Below are 27,368 nucleotides of genomic sequence, written 5' to 3'. Positions count from 1 at the left end.
CATCCAATGGAATCACTAGGGCACTGCCTTAGGGCCTTGTGGTGGTATCAAAGCTTAAGGACTTGGTAGCAATTGTAACGGTCAGGCTCCAACCGCTAGAGGAATTGTCTGCTTTGGCCATCAGCCTCACGGTTTTGTCCCATAGGTAGAATGGAGAACTTCCCAGGAGGTCACCCATCCTAGGATTTCTCTCAAGTGAGCACGCTTAACCCTAGAGTTTTTCCAACTCTCCAGGCCATTCCACCAAAAGGCACCTCTAGTGATTAGTTCTCCCATTTTATATATCGTTACTTTCCACTCCCATTCCAATGTGGGATGTGTTTCCCATCTTTCAGGGAGCTTTTCGCCGCGTCCAACGAAATCACTGGGGCACTGCATTAGGGCCTTGTGGCCCACTAGCTTTTCGCCACAAGTGTCCTCACTTGTCGCACCATACTAAGGGAGCTTTCGACTTTGAGACCAATATATAAAATAGGAGAAACTCTGTTAGTTTCTCCGATTGTAAATTTTAATTTTTGAAATATAATTGGAATTCAAATTTATAATGAATTAAAGCAGATATGATAAGGTGCTTCGATACAGAATGTAGCATTTCTTGTTCGGCTACACTGTAGATGGATAAGGGTTATTACATTAAGTGGTATCAAATGTAACGGTCAGGCTCCAACCACCAGAGGAATTGTCCGCTTTGGCCATCAGCCTCACAGTTTTGTCCCATAGGTGGAATGGAGAACTTCCCAGGAGGTCGCCTATCCTAGGATTTCTCTTAAGCGAGCACGCTTAACCCTGGAGTTCTTCCAATTCTCTAAGGCATTCCACCAAAAGGTGCCTCTAGTGATTAGTTTCCCCATTTTATATATCATTACTTTCCACTCTCATTCCGATGTCCAACAAAATCACTGGGGCACTGCCTTAGGGCCTTATGGGAGAGAAATACTAGGATGGGTGACTTCTGGGAAATTCTCCATTCTACCTATGGGACAAAACTGTGAGGCTTATGGCCAAAGCGGATAATTCCTCTAGTGGTTGGAGCCTGACCGTTACAAACAAGGAGGAGAGAAAATAAATATCAAGATCTCAATCAAGTTAGGTGCATTAAGGATAAAGAAGGAAAAGTATTGGTGAAAGATAAGGATATTAACGAAAGATAGCGAAATTATTTTGATGATCTCTTTAATAATAGTCAAAATAGTAATAGCATGAATATAGACTACAGAGTAATAAAAAAGAATATGAATTATACTAGAAGGATTAGATCTTTAGAAGTAAAGGAAGCATTTAAGAGAATGAAAGAGGGTAAAGCCTGTGGACCCGATGGAATACCAATTGAAGTGTGAAAGTATTTGGGAGATATGGGAGTGGCATAGTTAATTAAATTATTTAATAAGATTCTAAACTCAAAGAAAATGCCTGATAAATGAAGGAGGAGTATTTTAGTACCTATTTTTAAAAATAAGGGAGACATACAGAGTTGCTCAAACTATAAGAAAATTAAACTCATAAGCCATACTATGAAGTTATGGGAGAGAGTTGTGGAATATTGACTATGTCATGATACTTTTATCTCTCCCAATCAATTTGGCTTCATGCCCGCTCGTTCAACTATAGAAGCGATCTTTCTCATTGTAAGCTTGATAGAAAAATATAGAGATGTGAAAAAAGATCTACATATAGTTTTTATCGATTTGAAAAAGGATTATGATAGTGTTACAAGAGATGTCTTATGGAGAGTGTTAGAATAAAAGAGGGTATCTATTAGGTACATACAAGTATTGAAAGATATGTATGAAGGAGCAACTACTATTGTGTGCACAGTGGGAGGGGACACAAGAGATTTTCCTATCTCAGTTGGATTACACGAAAGTTCAGCTGTAAGCCCTTACATTTTTATATTAGTTTTAGATGAATTGACGAAACATATACAAGAGAGTATCTCTTAGTGCATGATGTTTGCGGATGATATAGTTCTGATAGATGAGACGCAAGAAGGAGTCAATAGAAAGTTAGAGCTTTGGAAAAGTACTCTAGAGTCAAAGGGCTTTAAGTTAAGTAGAACAAAGACAGAATACATATATTGCAAGTTCAGTGAAGGCCGAACTGGTGATAGGGAAGGAGTTAGTTTAGATGGAGTGGTACTGTCTCAAAGTAATCACTTTAAATATCTCAGCTCCGTCATTCAAGTATATAGAGGATGTGAAGAGGATGTTTGTAACACTCCTATTGGTATAGCCTGGTATATTTCACTGTTCCGGTGACCGGTGTCGGTCCGGACAATTAATGGGATTAGGGCCACACTTAAGACAACTTGAAAAGCCATAAACACAAATAATTAGTAATGTTTAATTAGTTAACTATAAATAAGAAAAATAGAACATAAGAGGTTAAACGAGCCGAGAGTCACAAATGATGAGTGACCTCCTGAACGCATCAGCAAGTCATTTTAAACTCAAATTTCGAACCGTAAAAAGTGACACTGCAGTCCTTAGGACCCTTATGAACACAGTGGAAAAGAGAAAATCACGAAAAAGAACTGTTAAGCCAATCAAATAATTAGGTCAGGGAGCCGGAAGAAATATGGAATTATTTGCAAACCGGGATGAACCAGTGATGGGCAATTTGGTCAATTGACCCCGAGAGCTGACTCCTGACCTAACTGTCAAATAAAATCGGAGAAAAGAAAATTTTGGAATCGAGAATTAAATTAAAGAACTAATAGAAAAAAAAAGAAGAAGAAGATAGAAAAGTCAAAGGTGATGACATCATGAATGATGTCAATAAGAAATTAATTAAGTTATTTATTAAATGGGATTTTGTGGTCTTCCATCAACTAAAATAAATTAAGAAAAGAAAAAAATTAACAACAAAAAGTCATCTTCATCTTCTCAAAAACGTCACTCTCTTCTCTCCCTCACAAAACCACCATGAAAGCTCATTTTTGAGCTTGAAAAACTAAAATCCAACCATACAAAATTGTCCTACCATAACTAGACCTTGTTTGGGCAACTAAGAAAGAAGATTCAAGGAAAAGAAAGAAGAAAAATTTGAAGAAAAGGAGGAAGAAAATTCTGCTCAAGGTATAGTACTATAAACTTCAATTTTTTTTTGTTTAATTAGTGTTAATGTGGCATCAAAAGCTTGTAAATAAACTTGAAATGAAACAAACATGGGAGAAGGACTAAACTGAAATTTTGACCTAGTTGAAGGGAGTATGAATTGCATGAATTAAATGAGATAGAATGAGTTTAAAAGTCTTAATTAGTTGATTGATTATAGTTTAAAGTTTTGAATTTAGTTAATTGCACAATTTAAGTGAATTAAGGTTTGGAGGCTAGGGTTTATGAACCAAAATTTGGAGAAATGCATAAATGGCATGTTTGACCTATTGTGAAATGAAATAATGGTCAATTATGACCAAATAAGTTGTGTGGGAATTGTTGGAATAAAAACCAAATTCGTAGGTCCAATGGTCATCTCACTGGCAAAGATGACCAAACTCACTTTGAAGGACCAAAACTCAAATTTTACAAGTCCAATTGATATGCCACAAATTGGGGATGAAAATAGACATAAAAGAGCACAATTTTCATTAAGGAACCATGCCCAAAAACTGACCAAAACTGGGTGAAACAATTGACCAAAGTGAAATGAGAGCAGTCACATCAAGATAAACTGACCAAATGAATAGTAACTGTTCATTTGGTCATAACTCGAGTTAGACAGGTCAAATTGACCTGAAATTTGGCCAGGGGTTAGAGGAGATATAGATCTAAACAAATTATGCCATTAACCCAATCAAATTATTGAGTAAAGTTAAGTTATCAAACCTGCAACTCTGCAGATTTTCATTTGAGCAGTAATGTTTGGATGGCTATAACTCTCTCTAGGAAACTGGGATTTAGGCGATTCTTGAACCGATGGAAACCTAAGACATAGTAGAACATTTCATATGAAGAAGTTAGACCAAATTATGAACTTAACTTGATCAAATTACTGACCAAAGTTGGATCAAAATCTGCCAGAATCCAAGATACCAGTATGAACAGTGTACGTGAACAGTAAACTTATTTTGGCCATAACTTGAGCTACAAACTCCGATTGAGGTGATCCAAAAATGAGAATACATTTAAGACAATAAGGAACATTTTCTATGAAGGAAGTTTTGTCAAATTCCAACAGTAGATCGACCAATGGAACAGTGCAACTTCGGAGCACCAAAACTGAAAATTGGCAATTTTGCCAAAATGACCTACGCTTTGAAAAAATGACCAAAACCAACAAGTTTGGTGACCAAAATGTGGTATGTGGGTGAAGTTGGAGTTCCCATACCTATTAATCCTTAAAAAGTCAACAATTTGACTTGAATAGTGTAGTGAATAGTAACCCGAAACACAAAAACTTTGAGAACGTCGAATTTAACGCAATAGAGCTAGTTAAAGTGAAGTTAAATTTATTTTTGAACTTATGTTAAGATGGTACTGAAACACTATGAAATTGTGTGTTTCAGCTGAAAAAGACTTGGAAGCTCGGAGAGACTGAGTCAAGGCCTAGAGGCGACTCCAGTCAGGTTTGTGCACAATAAATTTATGTAATTGTTTTCCAATTGAAATTTAAATTGCTATACTTTATGAAGTCGCTGTGTTATTTATGAATTGTGTTGCCACTTTGTGACTACAAAAATGACTTTGAAAATTGTTTGGGATCTCTCATAAATTGTTGAAAATAATTGTTTTAAATTGATTTGGATTCACACTTAGCATGATAGTATCACATTTCCTCCTCCATTTATGGGGTTAAGATCATTTATTTTCCTTCCTCTCTGGCTTGCCAGTTGAGGTTGTAGATCGGATGAGTACTCATTAGCTAGCTAGCCACCTCCCTCATTGGTTTCGATTAATGGGGTTGAGATTGCTTTGTCGTGGTGTACAACACGGCATTGATCGGAAATTTTGTGTCATGACTTAAGTTGTGTATGACTTTGGCAACACTGTGTTTATGAAATTGTTTGACTAAACTGTGTTTAATAGATTATTTGACAAAATGGTGTTATTATGAACTTTGATCATTATTGAAATGTGATTGAGAAACATTTGAATTGTGTTTGGCAATGAATGATTTATTTATGGCATTTTAAATTTTTATTGTGCACCACTGAGTATTTTTATACTCAGCGATGGCTTATTTTGCTGTCGCAGATAAGAGCAAGGAAAAAGCAGCATAGTGAGCTGCGATTAAATCGAGGATTACATTGATATTTTGTACGGGTATTATTTTATGCCATTGTAGATAAATATTGATGTAAATATGGAAATGTTGTATGTATCAATATAAAGTCGAGCAGTTGTAAATAAATTGTAATAATATTTTTCTTTGATTTTCTTCTATAAATCTAATATTTGTACATATGAATTTCCTGCTTTATGTTTTGTGAATGGAATTATTAAATATTCTGAGTTGACAAATTTGATTTGGATTGTGGAACTGTTTTGGAATGAATTGATTTGAGTTGAATTGTGAATTATTGAAGGTTGGGAGTTGTGAAATATTTTTGGAAGTGCTTTTTTTACAGGTCTTTGAAGAACTGGTTTCTCAAAATACAGAGGGAACTCTGTCAAAATTTTTATAAAATTTGCGGCAAAATTAAAATGGACAAAAATTTTTATTAGTATTTAAACTTGAATAAATGATTTTAAATTCTTATCAAAATGCTCACCACTTCCAAAATGTAAGAAAATTGTTTTAAAATCCCTTGTAGGATACTTAATGAGTTATCGGTAGGTGAAGTTCGGTAGTTCATTAAGTATTCTACGGGATCATGTTATGCCTTACAGAGGGGTAAGGTGTGACAATGTTAGTCATAGGATTAAAGCTGGATGGTTGAAGTGGAGATATGCCACGGGAGTTTTATGTGACCGCAAGATTCCTAATAAGTTGAAAGAAAAATTTTACCGTATAGCCATACGACCGGCCATGTTATATGGCAGTGAGTGTTAGACATTGAAGGAGTCATATGTGTCTAAGATAAGAGTTGCGGAGATGAGAATGTTAAGGTGGATGAGTGGCCATACTAGACTAGATAAAGTCCGCAATGAGAGTATTAGAGAAAATGTAGGAGTGGTGCCAATTGAGGATAAGTTGAGAGAAGGGAGATTGAGGTGGTTTGGTCATGTGAAACGTAGATATACGGAGGCTCTAGTTAGACAAATAGAGCACATTAGGTTAGAGGATAGAAAGAAAAGAAGGGGTAGATCTAAACTGACTTGGAGGAGAGTAGTACAACATGACCTAGAAGTATTATACATTTTCGAGGATTTAACCCAAAATCATTTAGAATGGAGAAAGAGAATCCATATAGCCGATCCCAAATTTTTGGGATAAAAACTTAGTTGAGTTGAGTATATATATTAATTATAATTAATATAAAATTATTATTATTATTACATGATAAAATTTTCTTTTCAATTATAATTCGTATATATATACTGTTTAAATTTTATTTAACATATAAATATTAATTAATTAATAATAATAATAATAATAATAAAAATAACAAAAACCTTAAGTATGAAACTAAAATGTCATATATTAAATAATGATAATAATAATAATAATAATAATAATAATAATAATAATAATAATAATAATTATAATAATAAATGAAAAAATTTTATTGGGGTGGCACTTGTCACTTCTCATCTCTTGGTGAATTTGTTTTAGAGACCAATTTTATGTTTATATAGGTAGATTAGAAGCATTTTTAAAATTTAAGAAACTTAAATTTATATTGTGATTTTTTGAAGTAAGATTTTAAAAGTTTTAAAAATCTAAAAGACTTTCATTTTAACATATCAAATTGACAATTAAGAAAATTTTTCTTAAACTTTAAAATATTCTTCCTAAATAATAAAAATTAAAAAAAATTATAACTTTACTTTACTTCCTTCCAAATACAATTACTATCCCATTTAATTTGGAATCCATAATTAAATATTGTCATTCTCAATTAAATCACATAATCGGATTAATCAATGATTAAACATTATTAAAATATACAAATTCCATTTAATAAAATCACATTGATTATCAATTCTTAATCTCAAGTTAGAGAATAATTTATATTTAAACATCATATCTAATATAATAATTTTGACTGAGATGATAAATCTAAATTAAGAAAAACAAGATAACATGTCTTCATCACACGCCACCTCCTTTTTTTTGTCAAAAAAATATATTAGAGCTTTTCGGATATGACGATTATAGACACGACGCCCAAGATTATTAGTTGACGTTCTTGATTTAACCCAACTCTATAAAAAAGATTTACCATTGAATCCGAGATGATACCTAATGAGACGACCTATTAAATAACCTACTATCACATTTCATTATACTTTTAAGTAGAGACAATATTTAGTTATTATCTTAGTGCAAGAAATCGAACAGCGAAATACTATACTCTCTAATTTCTTAAAAATACTATATCCGAATCCAATAAAATTGGGAAAAAAAAAACCCATAATCAAGATTTAATAGGTCTTCTCATGAATATGGGGGGCAAAAAAATCCTAAGAAACTCGAGGAACTCCCAGCTCTCTCAGTGATAGGGTGGAGAACTGTACACAAGTGATCTCAGAGTCAGAGCTGTGTAGTGTACTGTTGGTGGTGTATCAATGGAGGAGGACAAAAGGCCAATAATACCCATTAACATAGAAAATGGAATCGGTAGCATCATCAAAATCAGAAACATCATTGAAAATGAGTCATCATCAATTGAATGGGCGCACGTGACTGTGACACTCTCCTAATATTTATACCTTTCCTTTCTCAAACATGGGTCACTGATATAATCACCCCTCACCCCTCTCTCTTTCACTCACTCACTCATACAGCACAGACCCTACCAGCCACCACCAGGGTCATTCAACCCACAGGCAATTCCTAAACTTTACTGTATTGAAAAAATATTTTCTTTTTTTTTTTAAGCGCTGCTGTAATTAGGTGTGCAATTACACCATTATTTAATAGTGTGATTATCATTATATCTTTACTTCATTTATTTTCTCTTTTTAGAGCTAACTTGATTTGGAATGCAATCCCTTGAATCTGCTTCAGCTTCATTTCATGTGCAATTGCAACATCCGCACATGAAAGTCCTCAAGGATTTCAACCTTCTAAATGAAAAAAAGAGGTGTGTTTATTGCATTGCTTAAATTGCTACAGCCACAGCTTCACCATACTTGCACGTTTATTTATTTTTTCCCTAAAATACCCCTACTCATTTCCTTTTCATCTCCAATCCACCTCATCTGATCACCTTAGGGGTGAGTATTATTTAGTTGAAACCAAATAAATTAAATTGAATCGCCTTAATTCAGTAATTCAGTTCTGTTTTTAAGATAATTTAATCTGATTTGATTTTAAAAATTTAAGAATTTCGATTATTTTGATTCAATTTGACTTTAGAGAAAAAAATTCGATTGAACCAAATCCAACCGAACCGAATTGGTTCATTGATTTTTAAATTGCTTTTTATTTTTATATTGAATTTATGTAGTATATTTTTTTATATTGATTAATGGTTATTAGGTTCAAATCAAACTCAAAATCAAAACAAATAACTTAAAAATAAAGTCTAAATAAAAAATCCATCAAAGGCCAAAAACTGATCAGTTCAAATGAAATCAAATTAAATTAGAATGGTTCAATTCAATTCAATTTTTCATATATTTTAGTTCGATTTGATTTTTAAAATATTATAATTGAATTAATTCAATTTTAACGATTTGATTCAATTTGATTTAAATTGAATACTCAACCCTAAATCACCTTAGTCTCTCTAAAGAAAATTAGGTAGTCGGTTCTGATGCATTAATTTTATAGTCTGTTGCCTTACTGGTGAAAAAAGGGAAAGAAAGAACTTAGCCGACAGGAACTTGCATAAGAAGATATACATCATACATGAAAAGAAAGATGAATATTAATTAGAGGGTAATTTAGGTAGATGACTTTTAATTACTTTAAAAGGTACTCTGGCAATAAGGCTTACCAAGGAAAAAAGGTTCTTTTATTATTACAAATTCAATGAGGCAAAAGATTCAAGAGACTTAATTATTAGCGTACTTGTGGTTCTTTCTTTAGCTTAACAAAGCATGAAAGATTATGGCACACACTTCAGCAAATCCTCTAATGTAGTGCAAATGTGACGTTGATCCCACATAAACATCCCCATCCAAATATCTGCTGAGTTGATATATATTCCCTTCTATTGTTTTTGATGATCTCTTCATCTAATTTGAAATTACTTTTGAATAACTTCTCAAATACAGCTTAGGTTAGATGAATAATACATTGATGTCAAGATTTTCACCCAAAAAAAAAAAAAAAAGAAATAAAGAAATAAAATCCAAATCTGAGAGGTCCCCACTTGCTGTTTAATGTTTAATAATACAGGAGTGAGCCAAAAAGAGTGCAAGAGTCTGCAGACCCAACCAAAAGAGTACCAAAAAAACGGCTATTTCAACAGAGGATAGTGCAAATACGGAACGGACTCTCCCCTCCTCTTCTCTGCCATGGTCCCCATTTCAAAATCTCAGTTTTCAATTTGCCCTTTTCTGTGCTGTGGCAAAAATATTAGATAAATTTCTAAATATATAAATAAATATATGTTTTTAAAAGAAGTTGCATATGCATGTTCAAACAAATGGACACACCGCTTTATTGCCTATGCGACTGTGTCCTGTTTTTACAGGCTTTCTCTCTCTACTGGATCTCACCTCTTTCACTAAGCGCACTCTTCACAGATGCTCTGTGTGGTCTCTCTCTCTATAGAGCTTGTTGTCTCTCTAGAATTGACTCTGTTGTTTAGTGGGTTCTTGGACAATCGTTTTCTAAAAGGAACTTTTCTCGTGAAGTGCATGTGAAGTTGGTGGCTGAGACTGAGACGAGAGGGAGAGGGAGAGGGAGGGAGATCTAATCTGGTGGCCTTAATAATCCAACGGGTCGTTTTTGCTTTTTGGGAATTTTCAGGTGAATACGGAGTTTCCTTGTTACTTTCTTTTTGCTGCTGCTGCTACCACTGTTTCTTCTTCTTCTTCTTCTTCTAGACCTTTTGGCCTCCTTTTCCTGATGTAGCACCGCGCTCTTTTATTCTAAACCATGTTTATTCTCTGCCCATTTTGTCAAAAAGTTTCGCCCTTTTGTTCTTTAAGATAAAAAGGTTGAGCTTTTGCTTGTTGGGTCTGCTATAGTTGCTATGTTACATTATTTGCATATTGAGGTAAAGGGTTTTCTGCTTTTAATCTTTGTGCACTGAAGCTTGGAGGTTTAGTATAAGGACTTAATATGGAGTGATAGTGCAGTTTCGGCCTTTGATAAAAGCTTGAGATTTTGAATTTAGTTTCATGGGTTTGGGGTAGTGCTGTGTTTGTGCTGATGGGTCTCTGCCCTTCAGAGTAAATGATGATTATTGTGAAGAGTTGTTTGTAGTTGGGGGAATTTGGGGATTTGTGGTGTAATCATTGCAAAAAGGTTTTTCACCCTTGCAAATAAATTCTTTGTATTCGGTGGAGGATCTCTGATCGCTTGAATTTTGGCATTTTTAGTGTTTAGTTGCCTAATTTTGAAGATTTGGAGCGGTTGCAGATTGAAGGAAAATGCAATATAATTTGATTGATTTTGTTACTCTGCAAGAGGTATTGCTATCATATGCATTTACCTTCTGATCATGACCAAGGCTGTCCGTAATAGGATTCTTAAGGATGCAAATGGTCATATCGGTGATCATCTTCTCAACCATATCCATTTAACCAATTGCATTCATCTGAAAAATCATATGCATAAGCAGAGTCCCATACTGGCTGATAGGTCGCTAATGAGAGACCTCATTGTTCTTCAGAGGTCCCGATCATTGAGGGACCCTTCTGCCAGTCCTCCTTCATGGCACTCACCTTCTATTGTTGATTTGCTTCCGAATAAAGGTGACAAGGATGCCACAATTATGGGCGGTAGGAGGTCAGTTGGTGTTGAACGTCGAAGGGAAGGTAGGAGGTTGTCAGGTAGCTCGCCACACTTTGCAAGTGTAGCACCATCAAAGGTTTTTCCTGGTGAGCTTAGTGGGGGAAATGATGCGATAGCAGCTATTAGTGACTACAGTAGCAAGAGTGGAGCTAGGGATGGTAGGAGAGTTAAGAGAGAAGAATCTAGTCGGAAGAGCAATAGGGTTGATCTTTTGGGTGGTGATGAATACCCTTTACGAGATCAATATGCTAATGGTTTGGTTAAGGATACTATTTCAGGGAATTCAGAATCTAAGTCTAGAAAGAGTAAACAAAAGGGAAGGCATAGTCAAGATGTTCATATTAAGACACTTTCTGAGCAGCTCAATAAGGTTCCACTGGATATTGATGTAGCTTCTTCTAACATCCATCTTAGACGGTCTCGACAGGAGAAAACTGGTGAGGAGCCTGAGACCAGCATTCGCGGGTATAGTGGCCTGAATAGGGTTAAAAGGCGGAAGTTCCGAGGTACCAGAAGAACTAGGGCAACTCCATCTTCTAGAGATGTTGGGGGTCAGAATGAAATGTCTGTTGCTTCTAATTCATTGGCTGAAGGTTCAGCAAGACCAAGGTATCACATGGAGGAAGAAGAAGAAGAAGAATATAGGGATCAAAACATCACAAGAGTTCCTAGAAATGGATGTGGGATTCCTTGGAATTGGTCAAGGATTCATCATAGGGGTAAAACATTCCTTGACAGGGCTGGTAGAAGTTTTTCTTGTGGTCTGTCAGACTCAAGGTTAAGGAAAGGCGGCATGGCTTCCCATGAGAAAGATGTTCCTAATATGCCTGTGGTATCTGATCATTCAAGTTCATCTACTAAATCTGATGCAGAGGTTCTGCCTCTATTAGTTGAGGCTTCCGTATCCCTAGAAAGCACTGATAATGCTGGTTGGGTGCATGACTATTCTGGAGAGCTGGGTATATATGCTGATCATTTGCTGAAGAATGATGTTGATTCTGACCTTGCTTCTGAAGCTAGATCTGGTGGTCAACACAAGCTTGGGCGGAAACACAATAGCAGGCATCAAAATTTGACTCAAAAATACATGCCAAGAACTTTCAGAGATCTGGTGGGACAGAATCTGGTAGCACAAGCTCTTTCCAATGCAGTCATGAGAAGGAAGATTGGGTTGCTATATGTGTTTTATGGGCCTCATGGTACTGGGAAAACCTCATGTGCTAGGATATTTGCCAGGGCTTTGAATTGTCAATCTCTGGAACATCCCAAACCTTGTGGCTGTTGCAATTCTTGCATAGCACATGATATGGGTAAGAGTCGAAATATAAGGGAAGTTGGCCCAGTCAGTAATTTTGATTTTGAGAGCATTATGGATCTGCTTGACAACATGATTATTTCTCATCTGCCATCGCAGTTCAGAGTTTTTATTTTTGATGACTGTGATACTCTGTCCCCTGATTGCTGGAGTGCCATATCAAGGGTCATTGATCGAGCTCCCAGACGCGTAGTTTCAGTTCTTGTCAGCTCGAGTCTTGATGTTTTGCCTCATACAATTATATCGAGGTGCCAGAAATTTTTTTTCCCAAAGCTGAAAGATGCAGATATTATATACACTTTGCAGTGGATTGCATCCAAAGAAGATATAGATATTGATAAGGATGCACTTAAACTTATTGCATCAAGATCAGATGGATCCTTGAGGGATGCTGAGATGACTCTGGAACAACTGAGTTTGCTAGGTGTGAAGATATCTGTTCCTCTGGTTCAAGAACTGGTAAGGTTTTTCTCATTCCTATGATCATATTTAGAATGTTAAAAGATTCAATTTCATCAGCTGTGGTTAATAATTTTGGTGGATTTTTAACATGCTGCCTAATAGTTCCTGCTATGCATGCATGGTTTTACAAATATTGAGTGTGAGCGGAGGATCTTTGTGTTTATGTTGACGTAGCTCCTAACTTCTATTCTTAGTCCTTGAATTGCTATTTTATCAATTTCTCCTTATTTTACATATTTTAATATTATGCTTAAAGCAAATGACATTTACCTGTCAGACTTGCAAGGTAATGGCAACATAGCATTTTTTTTAGAAAATTAGTTACTGCAGTTCAAATTTTAAAGGTTTCTCTTGACCTGTCTTCTATAATTTTCTTGATGACGTATTGAATTTCACTTTTTGGATAAAGATACCGGTGCATGTATTTGGTTATTTTGTTTCTGGAAACCAGGGTTATTACTTGCCAGAGCATGTTAAAAACTAGGTAATACAGTCCAGGTCAACCTTATCTATTCACTTTTTTACTAATACATGGCCATAAGCTCTATCCCAACCCCATTTTATGTTCTACCACCTGAGCTAAAGTTTGAAGAAGCCATTTTGTTTCTATTTTGGTTCATTAACCTTCTCGTGACTGCTGCAATAACAATGATAATTGTTATATCTTCTTGATGCTTTTAAGCCCATTTGGCTGGTCCCTTTTAAGTCTTAATTCTGCACATGAAGGATTACGAGCTTCTCAGAATCATCTATCTTGTTGCTCCATATTATGATATTTTGTTGAATGCCTTTAAGGACTTTATAGTTGATAGAGCTTAACGCTCTGGGTCCACCTGATGTCCGTTCTCTGATCAATAATTGCCCTCTCCTACATGAATGGAAAATGATGATCCTGGTCCAGATAGTTGGACATTGGAAAATCATTTACTATAGTGACATTGAAACTTCACTTTAGCCTCAAGTATCCATTTCAGATAGTTGGACATTGATATGAAACTTCAACACTTCAAATTAGTGGAAGTGAAAATTTTTGACAATATGCAAGTATTGACTCCTGGACACATATCCATATAAAATCCAAGTATCATAGCCGGTGAATATGATTTGCTGGTTCTTTTTACAGGTTGGGCTTATCTCTGATGAAAAATTGGTGGATCTTTTAGATTTAGCATTATCTGCAGACACGGTGAACACTGTGAAGAATTTGAGAGTGATAATGGAAACTGGTGTGGAGCCTTTAGCTTTAATGTCACAGCTTGCTACAGTGATCACTGATATATTAGCCGGTTGTTATGACTTCACAAAAGAAAGGCATAGAAGGAAGTTTTTTCGACGACAACCATGTGAGTTCAAAAATTATTAGTTACAATTAATTGACTGATCCATCTGCAGTGTTAGGATGTGGTGTAATTAATTCACTTTTTGTTTGCTTTTCTTCTACGGGCGTACTAGTTGATGTAAAGTTACATTTTCCTTGTCACCTTTGGAAATTTATGCATATTTGCTCTGAAAATATGGTTCATCTACCATAATTGATTTATCAGGATAAGGTCAACATTTGGGCCTGTGAAATTATGTAGCTTATTATCTACCTCGTGAATACATCCTCTTACTCTCCCCACCCAATAATAAATAGGAAAATAGCTTAATATGTACATTTGATTATCACCTTTTTATGAAACTGATAAAACAAATTCGTTGATGACAGTGTCCAAAGAAGATATGGAAAAACTGCGTCAAGCCCTGAAAACTTTGTCAGAGGCTGAAAAACAACTTAGAATGTCAAATGACAAATTAACGTGGCTAACAGCTGCATTGCTCCAACTTGCTCCTGATCAGCAGTACATGCTGCCTAGTTCTTCTCCAGAAACTAGTTTTAATCATAGCCCTATGACCCTAAATAATGCAAATGGAAGGGATGTAGCCAGGAAAGGTGGTGAACAAGCTGAGATGCCCAATAACGAGAGAAGCTTGTCAACAAATGTTAGATTGGAAAATCTCCCTGCTAGAACTTCTGGTGATTTCCAAATCAATGGTGTGTCAAATGGTGTTAATGCGGATAGGAAAAGAAATGGGGGGACTCGTATGGTTCCTCAGTGGACATCTGCACTATCTTCTGATACAGTTAGGGTGAGTGACAGGCAGATGTCAGCTAAAAGCCGAAAAGGATATGAGGAAATTTGGTTGGAGGTGCTTGGGAAGATTCAGTTTAACAGTATAAAAGAGTTCTTGTACCAAGAAGGAAAGCTCATATCTGTCAGTTTTGGTGCAGGTATTATAATTTATATTATGCAGTTAATTGAGCCATGATTCATTCAACAGAATCATATTTTGATATTGTCATTATTTGTCAAAGTTATTATTTCATTGAATGTGTGAAAATTTTTTCAATATGGAACCTTGAATATTTTGTGACCAAGCTGGTTTGTGGAATTGGAATGATGCTTGAAGTTCTCCAATATTCTCATCCAATCTTTATTCACCTAATTTAAGATTTTGAGTTGGACCTTTTATTGAAATGGAAAAGAACCTAACAATTGAAATAACTTGACATTTCACCATAGAATGTGCCGACTCATTTCCCATATGATAAATTTATTCTCTATCAATATTAGAATGGGAAAAAAAAATCTCATTCATTCTCCAAATTATGTTATCAATTTTTTTTTACCAAAAATCAGGTTAGCTTTAATTGTTGATGGCCAAAATATTTGTGTTCTTACATTTTGTTTGGTTTCTATGCTCTTTCATGCATACCTCCCCCTGATAACTTTTCGGCCACTTTTCATCATGATATTTGATCTACAGATGTCTCAAGGTGACGCATTTCTGTGTTTATACATGATGGAATACTGAATTTTTTTTTCCATTATTGTTTTCTAATATTGGTATCTGCATTATCTGTCACAGAAATAATGGCATCTTATTGACTTCTAAATTAATTGTTCCTTTTTGCAGCTCCAACTGTGCAGTTGATATTCAGTTCACATCTTAACAAATTGAAGGCAGAGAAGTTTAGGGCACATATTTTACAAGCATTTGAGTCTGTTCTTGGGTCACCAGTTACCATTGAAATCAGATGTGAATCAAATAGAGACACAAGTGAAGGGTTCCATGCACCTCTCATATTACCAGCTCCTAGGAAGGCTTCATCTCAGATGGCTGTAGAGCCAGAGACTACTGGTGGAAGCAGAATGCCTAGGGCAGGAGAATCTCTTGATGTAGGGCGGAGTGAAATTGTTGAAATACCAGCTTCTCCCAGGGAAATCAAGGGTAATGGACATGTTGACAACAATGCAGAATCTAGTAAAAGAGGTTTACAGCGTGCAAGAGAGGGAGATTCAGCAGTTTCACTTAAGAAATCTAGCATCAGTCCTAAGTCTGAAAGAAGGAGACCTGGCAAGCAAAGTCAGAGTAAGAGCCTTGTGAGAAGCAAGGTTTCCCTTGCACATGTAATTCAGCAGGCAGAAGGATGTACACACCAGTCTGGATGGTCCAAACGTAAAGCGGTTTCTATAGCTGAAAGGCTTGAACAAGAAAATTTGTACGTATTTGCAGTGTCATAGGTTTTCTTGCTCCAGTTTCTCAAGTCATCTTTTTTTTTTTTTTTTTTTTTTTTTTGAGTTCAATCAATTGGATAAGCTAAACAAAGGCAACTAGAGCTTTTTCAGTAAATCATATTGCACAAGAAAAGGCCATAATATTTAATTAACAAAATTTTCGTTTGCTGTAATTAAATTATATGTTAAAGGTTACGCTGGTGGGAAAGCTCCTTTTGAATATTCTAGTAATATACATTTTGTGCTCCTCAATATCTTTATAATCGTTGATTAGCTCTTATGTACTCTAATTTTACAGGAGACTGGAACCTAGATCACGAAGCTTGCTGTGCTGGAAAGCATCTAGAGTGACCCGTCGAAAGGTAATAAACAATTGATTGTGTGTGATATAACAGATCGTGTATGATATAACGGTGAACTACAAACTTCCCTAAATCCACCTTTGTGCTTGTGAAAAGAAGACTGATTATTGTTTTCCATGTTCTTTGAGAACCATGAGTACAACTTGAGAATAACAGGTTCTAGTCTTCATAAAATATCAAATTCTGAGTAACCACTTGTGCAAATTTTAAATGCCTATATCTATTTAGAAACAAAGCAACAGTATTTATTGCTTTTCAATTCTGGGATTACCTGTTAACTCTTCACTGGCTATCATGCTTATCATTGATTTTCATACTTGGCAACAGTACGAACTTCTCGTTCATTTTAGGGCCACATAGAAATGAACCTAAGAAAATAAAAGCAAGGAGCCTGCAAAAGTGGATATGCATTATCCCATAGTATACATTTTGTTGCATGAGTTGACAACACTATCAGTCACTGAAATTCGAAAGATAAACACTTTTTGAGTGGGAAAGAAATACTGTTGTTATAGTTATCTTGATGCGAAGAAGTTGCTTATGTGCCTTCTATGTGTGCAGCTTTCTCGTTTGAAAATGAGGACGCGAAGACCACATTCATTGCTGAAGCTTGTTTCTTGTGGAAAATGCCTATCTTCAAAATCTCCTAGGTAGAAGAAGAAAAATTTTTCAATGGCTTTACTTAATCCTTCTTACTTTTAATTACACATTTTATTGCCATTTACTAGGTGAGAGTTGGTCGTTCATAGGTTTTTGCTTCGAATAAGCGAATGTAGGAAAGAATCAAATAGTGTAGCTTCTTTTAATTGAAATTTCATATGTTTATGCAATCATTTATGTTGTTAGTCCTCTTCTTCTTCTTTTCCTGATTCCTGTTAGACAGTTCTCAGTTGTTCTGATAAATGGGGAAGGACCAGTTTTACACCCGTTTATACTCATCTTTATTACTAGTCAAAGGCACTGGTTAGATAGGAAAAGTTTGTAAATACGAAAATTTTATTATATCCATTGATCATAGTGAATCTATGTGAATTCTATCATTGACCGTTTGTACATACAACGGACACCTTGAATAACTTCTCGATAGTTAAAGACATTTCCTTGGTGGATGCACAACAGAAGAGATGCATGATTTGCGCTTGGAATCTAGTGCCTCTTCAGCAATCAAATATTCACAATTCGCTTCAGTTCCATGCTGCATCTCTCTGTTGAATCTTACACATTGGATGTTCATTAGTAGGTGATTTCTTGGTAAAATAAAAATTAATTAAGCCAATTTGAGAATAGTCTAATTAGTACTTCTTTGCTCTTTAAAAGTGTGCATTAAATTGTGAACTTTCAAATTCAAAATTTGAGATTTATCGCATTTTATGATTAGAATTGTTAAAATAAATGATTATTTTTTATTATAAATTATTATTATTATATATGAAAATAATAATATTAGTAAAGATATTTTTATATATTTTAGATATTATTTTGATCATAAAAATTAAGATATTGTGAAATGAGTCATAATAATCAAATTATGATTAAATATTAATGATTTTATTATCTTGAATTTTAAATTATATTGCATTGTCTGTGTGTAGATGATTTTTTTTATGTTGAATATTTTATATATCCATATTATAAATGCGTCGTGAAATTTTATATGCAAGTATTATTTGCTTTTACAAAATAGTATATTTATAATTAATGTTCGTAAATTAAGAAAATATACATGACCATTTGGCTCTTATGTTATTCACTTTATTTTTTTTAGAATTTTCTGTTATTTCTAAAAAAAAAAGATAAAGTAATGTATTAAATTTATTAAATTAGTTTGATTAATCTCATATGAAAATAATTAAATATTTTAAAAATTTAAAAGGGAAAGAAGAAAATATTACAAACATTAATTTATAACTAAAATAAAGATAATTTACCTAAAATGCATTACAGTCATTATTCATATTAAATTTTATAGGAAGAAATCAACAACTATGGTAACTAAGATAGAGATGGCCGTGGACAACAGATGAGAGTATCTTACCTTTTAGTAAATTGGTTGTGGACAACAGAGGAGAGTATCTCACCTTTTAGTAAACTATCCCTTGTTAGCAAGCTAGATTTTGAGACCCTATGAACCAATTCTATTTTCCTAAGATTATGAGATGCATCCAAGCTTCTTTTGCACCAATCCCATTTTCAATTTCAAATATATTTTTAGTGCTTAGCAACTAAATAAAGCAAAATGGATTATGAATACGAATATGTATTAAACTGTACAGTGTAAAGTATACTAACCCTTGTGCATCAAGGAAAAGAGAGACAACGAGAGAATTACTCAAACAGGATCTTGATTTTTGAGATTAAAAATCATGAAGTGAATCCAAAATTTAAAAAATGGAAATAATTAAATACTTTGGAAATTTAAAGTGAAAAAAAAAGTTACAAACATTAATTATAAGCATTTTATATTGCCCCTTATATGAAAATAATTAAATACTTTGGGAGTTTAAAAGAAGAAGAGAAAAAAAAAAAACGCTACAAACATTAAATTATAATTATGGGATTGCAATGGAGGGATATCAAAAGTTAAAATGAAAATGGATGAGTAATTTGAGGAGTTGTTAAGTAATAAATAAATTAATTTTAATTAAAAATAACTTATTTCTTTTAATTAAAAGTTGCTAAATAGGAGAGAGAAAATTACTCTTATTCTTCATTATCTCATAAAAATTGAAAAACATATTTAAAATTTAGAGAAACTGCCAAATAGAAAAGCGAGAATTACATTTGTTCTTTACTTTTACATGGTTATATAGATTATTACTTGTATAATAATAATCCTTTTGAATTAAAAAATTAAGAAACACAAATACAATTAATAATTCAATATCGTAATACTATTGCAATTCTTGACCCAAATGCCCGACCCATCAAAGATTTATTTATTTATTTTAAATATAATTGGTTTTAATGAGACTTGAGCTCGAGATTCATAACTCTAAAGACGATTTTAGTGATAGACTCATTTTCTTTATACTCTCAAATTAAGGAAAAAAAAAACTCTGCACCTATTTGTAATAGGAAACTTTAAAACTATAAAAAATAATAATAAAAAAAGGGCTTATGTTAATAATTTAATGCTAAAAATGTTGACTTGATTAGGCTTAGCGTATGAATAGGGTAAATTACACTGACGTTATCTTAATTTTATGGTATGTAATAATAGGATACCCAAACTTTAAATTTTAATAATAGGTCAAACAATCTTCAAGGCGAAAGAGCTGGAGATGTCACTTTTCAATGATAGAAGGCTTTCATCAAATGGCATTCTTTTGTGCGGATGCGATGAAGAAGCAAAGTTGACAATTTCTTGGACTAATGAACACTTAGAAGGAGGTTCTATGGCTATCCAAAGTATGGGGTAAGTGGAAATGAAATTACAATTTGCATGGATATTGATTTTTTGTTTTTAATTTTTTTTTCTTGAAAATGAAAGATGAAATTTAAAATTTTTTATGGGTTGTATTACACAGAACAGAAATTATTGTTATTTTTTTGAATGGGTTGACCCAAAATTTCTAAGATAAGCAAATACAGTGATTGTTGTGATTGTTGGGTTGTTAAATTAAATCAACAGAATGGAGAGAGAAATGGAAGCAGAAAAAGAAGTAGAACAAAAGAAGAAAGAGAAAAGCTTTGAGAGTTTTTTTCCTAACCCACGATAATACAAAATAAGAATGGTGGCGTTCCTTTGATCTTCTTCTTCACTCTTCGTTGTCACAAAACAAAAATGGATAAGGAAACAACTTCGATTGATATTGAGGGCAAAATCCTTTACTTTATAAACTCTTTTCAATTTAGAGAGCAATGTTTACCTAAACGAAATCATATGAAAGCTCAAACTAAATCAAAACCTTAAATTAGTCAAAAGAGATCAAAATCTATAGGAGAACAAAGTGATATTGACAGAGAAGGGACAGAACATAGAGAGAAGAGCATGGGTTTGCATGGAGGAGAGAGATCATGTTTTTTTTAATTGGATTGCCATATTGGAAGAGAGAGCATATTAAAGGGTGAGAAACAATGCTTCCATGATGGCATGCCATGTCATCATATAACTAGTAAATTGGCTACAGGAGGTTACATGGTATTTGCTGTTACATTCTTTGATGTTGGAGGATTTTTTTTTTCAAAAATCATTTATTCTTTTATTTTAAAAATATCATTGCTTTTTCATTTTTAAAAATATTTTTAATTTTAAATTTTTTTAAGAGAGTGTTTAGTTTATCTATTAAATACAGCTGAAAACTGATAGACATCCAAATAGTTGAATCAATATGTTTGGTGAACCCTTTAAAATGGTAGTTGATATTTAAAATAATACCAATTAGCTGCATTTTCTATCAGCTTTATAAGGAGCTAATGATCTACTATTTAATTTTTTTATTACTTGACAAGAATACCCTTAATCCGGATCATAATTCAACTATTTCTTATATCTTTGAAATTGGAACTGTTTTTTTTTTTTTTTTTTTTTTTTTTTTTTCACTTTACAATATCATCATTCATTAAGATTACTATACTCCATATTTATTAAAATATATATTTTTTTTATTTTTATTAGTTATATAAAACACAAAATATATTTTTTTATTATGAAAAATATTTGTCTAAGTGTAAAATTTAAACTTATAAGATGCTTTTTTTTAATAATTACTGTATTGTTTATATATATATATATATATATATATATATATATATATATATATATATATTACTGAATTATTTTATAATTACATTTTTAAAAATTATTTAATTTTTATTTATTTATTTTAACAATAAATAAATTATATAAATATAATAAATCAATGATTGCATATTTATTTTAATAACAAAATAAATCATATAACATAATAAATTAATATATACATATATTAACAATAACATAAATTATATAATATAATAAATTAATAATGGAACATTTAATTTAATAGTAAAATAAATTATATAATATGTACCATATTAGTCATTTTATACATAGCTACATGTACTTTTACCAAACACTTAACCTAAATCCGTTATCATCAGCTATTATCTATCAATTATTAGCTAACAGCAATCACTATCAGTTATCAATTATATTCAACAGTTAAATTAAACACGCCCTAAATATTCAATAACCCAAATATAATTTATTTAACCATTTAAATTATTTTATTTTATTTTTTTCATATTCATTTAATTTTTTTTGTTTAACTTATTTAACTATTTAATTATTTTTATTTAACAACCAGCATGGTTGCTGTTGATGTCTTTAAACTCAAAATCTTGAACAGTGCCTAATTCAACCACTAGAAAGTGATTTGTGAAGTTACATAAATCACTTGCATTGTGAGATTTTAAATCCTTTTTAATATTAAAATACATATTTAATATATTTTTGTTTGTTCACATCAGCATTTCTTAAGGGCATCATTGTAAAATCCTCATCTTGCTAACAACAAGTAACCACGAGGTACTTATTTGTAACAAACTTAAATTTAGGACCCTACTTGAAAAAGGCACATAACCACAAAATACTTTTTTTGTAATTTCCTCAATAAAAGTATAACCACTGAAACTTTGCGAAAATGCGCACAAAAGAAAGAAGAGAAAAAATAGTGAGAAGTTCACATAGGGAGGTTATACATGGATCAAGTTGGTTGGGTTTACGGATACATACACAACCAAATCAATCACTTAAGTTTCATATTCTTGGAAATTGAATCCAATAATTGAGAATTGAAGATCTGTTTAATAAGTTTTAATTTAGAAAAATGAAATTTGAAAATGTAGTGGTATTCAAAGAGAAATCTTAATTTTCAATGATGGATGAACATAATTGAAAGGGAAAATATAAAAATTTAAATAGAAAAGTATATACTGAGAATAGAAGTTCAAACTTAGAAAAGAAAATTACAAATCAAGAATAGAAAAAAAATCCATAATTTTCTTTAAAAATAACAAAATTTATATTAATAAGAGAGGTAAAATGAGAGTTTCGAAAGAAAAGTACCAAATACTAAAGTTCGCACAATCAAATCTCATTTTTTCATGAATGATATCTATGAAGAATCTTAGCAAGAAGAAAGTGAAAAATATTACACACATTCTGATTTTAAATGCTAAGAATCTCAACCTTTGACAGAGAAAGGAAGACCATATAGCCAAATGCGCAGAATTTATATTTCCAAAATAAGAATAAGAGATGACAATTTATTTAAAATCAATTTAAATTTAAAATCAATTTAAAACTCAAGATTTGAAGAATATTTCGTCACAATTACTTTTGCATCATCATCACATAGGTGACAAAAAAATATTGACTTAGAGAAATAATTTATATTTCTTTCTGAGTTAGCATAATAACACGCTGAGTTAGCAGAGTGAGTCCCACAGAAATGAAAAAAAAAATGCTACCATTCTCTTAATTTTTATTTTTCTTGGTCACAATATATTCATGATGCCCAACAATGCTCCCTCCTCCCTCTCTTATTCTCTCCAAGATGCTTCCTTCCTCCCTGGTACTCTTTTTCTCACATTCTCTCATCGAAGCTCCATCTCCCAGTGGTACTCTATCCTTGCTACAAAATTTCAAATGACGAATGCTGCTACATTTGAATTTTGGATTTCCTCAATTTGAATTTGGGGTTTCTAGATGATGACTGCTTTTCTACCTTTGTATTCATTATGGTGTTTTGAACTCAATTGAACATGCCCATGCCAATTCTACTCATTACACATGGGTTGTTTACTTTAGAGGGAGTGTCATTGTAGTTTTGGTCTGACCCTAGGTAGAAGGGGGGAGAGAATGAAACTGCAAGTGGTTTTACCAGCACCACCTTTGCCTCCGACGAAGACCCACCTGAGGGTTTAGTACGTTCTGGACAAATCCTTTAGGAATCCCCTAATCATTTGTTGCTTTCTTTTGCTATTTCTTCTTTGTGCCAATTCTCTCTCTCAATTCTTAAGCTAGAAATAGAGTATAGAGGCAAAGCAACTGTAACACCCCAAATTCCTGATGTGGCTAGCAAAGCTCTCCACACCCAGTTGTAGTGAACAATAATTGAACAAAGAAAGGAGTACTGTGATAATATGCGTGTAGGTTTTGATGGAATGGAATCAATCAGATTACCACACAATAAAAGGCCATGCATCTGAATGCAACTAAGGATATAATGCACAATTTAACATACAAAACAATCATGTATTATACAATTTAACATACAAAACAATCATGTATTATACAATTTAACATACAAAACAATCATGTATTGGGAATGCAAGATCCTTTTGAATCATAATGAAAAGAAGATATTGGGAGCATACAACAAGGAAAAAATGAAAACAAAATTGACTTCATTGAAAATGAGATGATAATTAATAGAATTAAGAATATGGGGTCTTAAGATGAATTCTTACGTATGATAACATCAATTTGTTAATACACAATATTGCTCAAAAGACAAAAATCCAAAAGCCAAATGAAATGCAAATGTGAATTGAAAGAGAAACCATAAACATTTAAAACAAATAAAATAGATTTATTATATAATTTGGACCACATCCGAAAGTTGCCTACACACCTCCATTACAAAATGAAGGATCAGGTCCATGTAGTTCTACAATTTCTACAAAAACAAAAAAATCAACAGAACTCAAATAGGATGACCAAATTTAGCAAGACATGGAATTACAGAAATATTATGCTACTTTCATAACTCTTCCATGTGATTTTGCCAACTTTCAAATGTCTAGTGTTCTTGTTCCATCACTAGTGAAAAAGAGACCTCCAGGACCCATTTGAATTGTTCTCACTTTGCTTTTTGAAAAAAATCCTATCCCTTTTATTGAATCTAAACAATGATATAGGATTATGGTTGAAAGGCAGTGCCCAAAATGTTATAGGTCATTTAGTGTGTACTTACGATGGTAGGCCATACAAGTAAATAGTACTGTTATTGCATGAGCAAAACAAAATAGGTTTTGCTTCTACATCATCATCCCATAAAGAGCAATAGCACACTTTTGTAAAGAAACATTAATTTATTATGGAAATTATTTGATTCCACTATTACTTTGACAATTGCAATCAAATAATAAAGTAAAATAAATGTAAAATGGAGTATAAAAAAAATAACAAAGATCCATAAACAAATAACAACTGCATTTTTAACAAATGCTTCCTTTTCATATGTTAGAGCCTAAGACAATTAACAAACAAAATCTTTGTAGCTTTAGGAGAATAGGATTGATTTGACACAAATATTTAAAACAGGATACAATTTTAAAAAAAATAAAAGATAATATACATAAATTACATACACAAGAAAGCATAAATAAAAATTAGGAAATACATTCCATAGGACTAAATAAACTTGGTGAATCATACCACAACAACTAATGTTCAAACAAATCCAAACCTAAGATCTAAGAAAAAAAAAAAACGCTACTTAAAATGCACAAGAATATAAACTTGGAAGTTGGAGATAAATAACTTACATGTGTATAGATCTCCTTATTATGTGTATAGATTAGCTCCAAGTTGCCATCTTCAGTAAAAGCCCATGCTTTTATTGTCTTGTCTAATGAACAAGATAGTAGACACTGATCCTAGCAAATAAGAGATGTCATAGCATCATTATGATCACTTAGTGTATGAACACACTGTAAAGTATTGAGGTTCCACGCCTAAAAGAAAAATAATAAAAAAAATTAGAGAGTGAGAGTGGAATCAAACAAACAAATATGTCCTTCTCATGCACAAGAAGGGACATAAGGAAAACTGATGAAAAAAAAGATTACTATTATGTATTTAGAAATTAGATATAGAAGAAAATATGAAGAATTAATCAATCCAACAAGAAATAAAATTTCTTCCAAATATACTTGGATGCGCTATTGATATAAAATTTTAATTTAAAAGAAACTGAATAAACAAGGTTATAGTGCCTCAAAACAACTTCAATGAGTTAATGGGGCAGAAATAACATACTCTTATCAGATACATTGCAAATGATATGCATGTGGGCTTCAAAAATTCACATGATTACAATGTATTGCCTTAATCCAATTGATTGAGAGTGTTGAGTCACATATTTTGCAAAGTGTACAGCTGTATCAAAGCTATATTTTATACAAAATTACAACACGAAGGATAAAATAGTAAGGTTAGAAGCATTACCCTCATAGTATTGTCTATAGAACTAGAGTATAGCATATTTTTTCCAACAGTTAAGCATATAACAGCACTGGTGTGACCTTTCAAAGACGAGGCCAGTTCAAAAGGCTTTGGGTTCTTGGTAGTCCCTTTCCAAGCCAAAATGGCACCATCCTACAAACACAAAAAAGAAAAGGACTTGAATTCTTTTTTTTTTTTCTTCAGATCATATTTATGGTGATGATTAAAAAAAATCATGCAAAAGAAAGATTCATAGCATAACAATTGAACACATTGCCATCAATGGAAGAGCAGCTTTGCAAAAAATCATAGGTATTGGCACACAAAAAACTTGTGTTACATCAGTACCTCACCCTTAAATTTAAGAAAAGTAAACAATAATAATAATAATAATAATAATAATAATAATAATAATAATAATAATAATAATAATAATAATAATAATAATAATGTGACAAAAACCTAATGCATAAGCTCAAAATTTCCACAAAATCACACATCAATAATTAGAAGCTTGTTGCATCCACTGGTAAACACGTCAATAACTTAAAAAATTATAGATGCAATAACCTATGCCCCCACAAAAAGCATACCAACAAAATCAGCTACAGCCATAGCATAAATTTGCCCAACTGGCCCATCCAGATAAAATTTGGCAGTTGTCTCAATGCTCCACACCTGCAAGATCACATACAGCATGGCCCTAAGCTCATACGCAGAAATTAACCAAGCTAGATGAAGCACTACAAGTCAGATATGAGCTAACCTTAACAGTATTTAGCAAGCCTATAAATATCCAGGGTCCTTCATTGATTAAAGCCCCAATTTTACCTCCAAGATTTATCACACTTGTTGATTGACCAGTATTGCAATCCCAAACATGTATTGTTCTATCACTAAGACCCGAGAAAAACTTGTCACATCTTAACAGAAGTGCAATCCCAGAGACAGCGTAGCATACAAAAAGTCACCAATGAAATTCAAACAATTATTCATAAGTTTGCACATTAACTCCTCGTACACATAAAATTATTTACATGCAAAAGAAAACGTAAACAAAATAAAACATGAAAGGATTACTAGAAAGTCAATGAAAAATTCAACAAAATGATCACCAATCCCCATAAACATGAATGCAAGAACTAGCACCCACCTCCTTTATCACATTCATCTGACATTGAGTTCTCACATGCCTTTGTTGAGCTCTCAACAGTTTTATCTTCAAAAGTGTTACCTTCAATAACTAGAACTGATGAACTAGAAGATGGTTTTATCTTCTCCAAACTCATTGCCTCCGTGCCAGAACTGGAGCTCTCACGAGTGCATTTATATTCAGATGCTCCACCTCCACTAGTGGAACTAGGAATTCTTTGGCTTCAAATAGTGGAGGTGGAGGGTCTGAATATAAATGCTCTTGTGAGAGTTCAAGTTCTAGCACA

General features: G+C 32.9%; 1 protein-coding gene across 1 annotated transcript; it reads left to right on the top strand.

Annotated features, from left to right (window-relative positions):
* The first annotated feature begins 9,597 nt into the window (after positions 1 to 9,597).
* Positions 9,598 to 17,739, top strand: LOC110642645 (protein STICHEL-like 3). The gene is made up of 6 exons (XM_021794754.2): positions 9,598 to 12,790; positions 13,917 to 14,136; positions 14,502 to 15,065; positions 15,752 to 16,337; positions 16,652 to 16,715; positions 17,277 to 17,739. Exons 1-6 carry the CDS (start codon positions 10,724 to 10,726, stop codon positions 17,367 to 17,369), a joined length of 3,594 nt encoding a protein of 1,197 aa, XP_021650446.2. The 5' UTR covers positions 9,598 to 10,723; the 3' UTR covers positions 17,370 to 17,739.
* Positions 17,740 to 27,368: the final 9,629 nt, after the last annotated feature.

The sequence above is a fragment of the Hevea brasiliensis genome, chromosome 11 (genome assembly GCF_030052815.1).
Source record: "Hevea brasiliensis isolate MT/VB/25A 57/8 chromosome 11, ASM3005281v1, whole genome shotgun sequence".
Taxonomy (NCBI): Eukaryota; Viridiplantae; Streptophyta; class Magnoliopsida; order Malpighiales; family Euphorbiaceae; genus Hevea; species Hevea brasiliensis.
Note: the sequence above shows the minus strand (reverse complement) of the source record. Positions and strands in the feature narration are given on the sequence as shown.

Excerpts from the sequence above, each read along its gene's own strand:
- LOC110642645 (XM_021794754.2), top strand. The coding sequence starts at position 10,724 with ATGACCAAGGCTGTCCGTAATAGGATTCTTAAGGATGCAAATGGTCAT. Across the intron at positions 14,137-14,501 it reads GTTTTTTCGACGACAACCAT|TGTCCAAAGAAGATATGGAA; the intron begins GTGAGTTCAAAA and ends CGTTGATGACAG. Across the intron at positions 15,066-15,751 it reads ATCTGTCAGTTTTGGTGCAG|CTCCAACTGTGCAGTTGATA; the intron begins GTATTATAATTT and ends TCCTTTTTGCAG.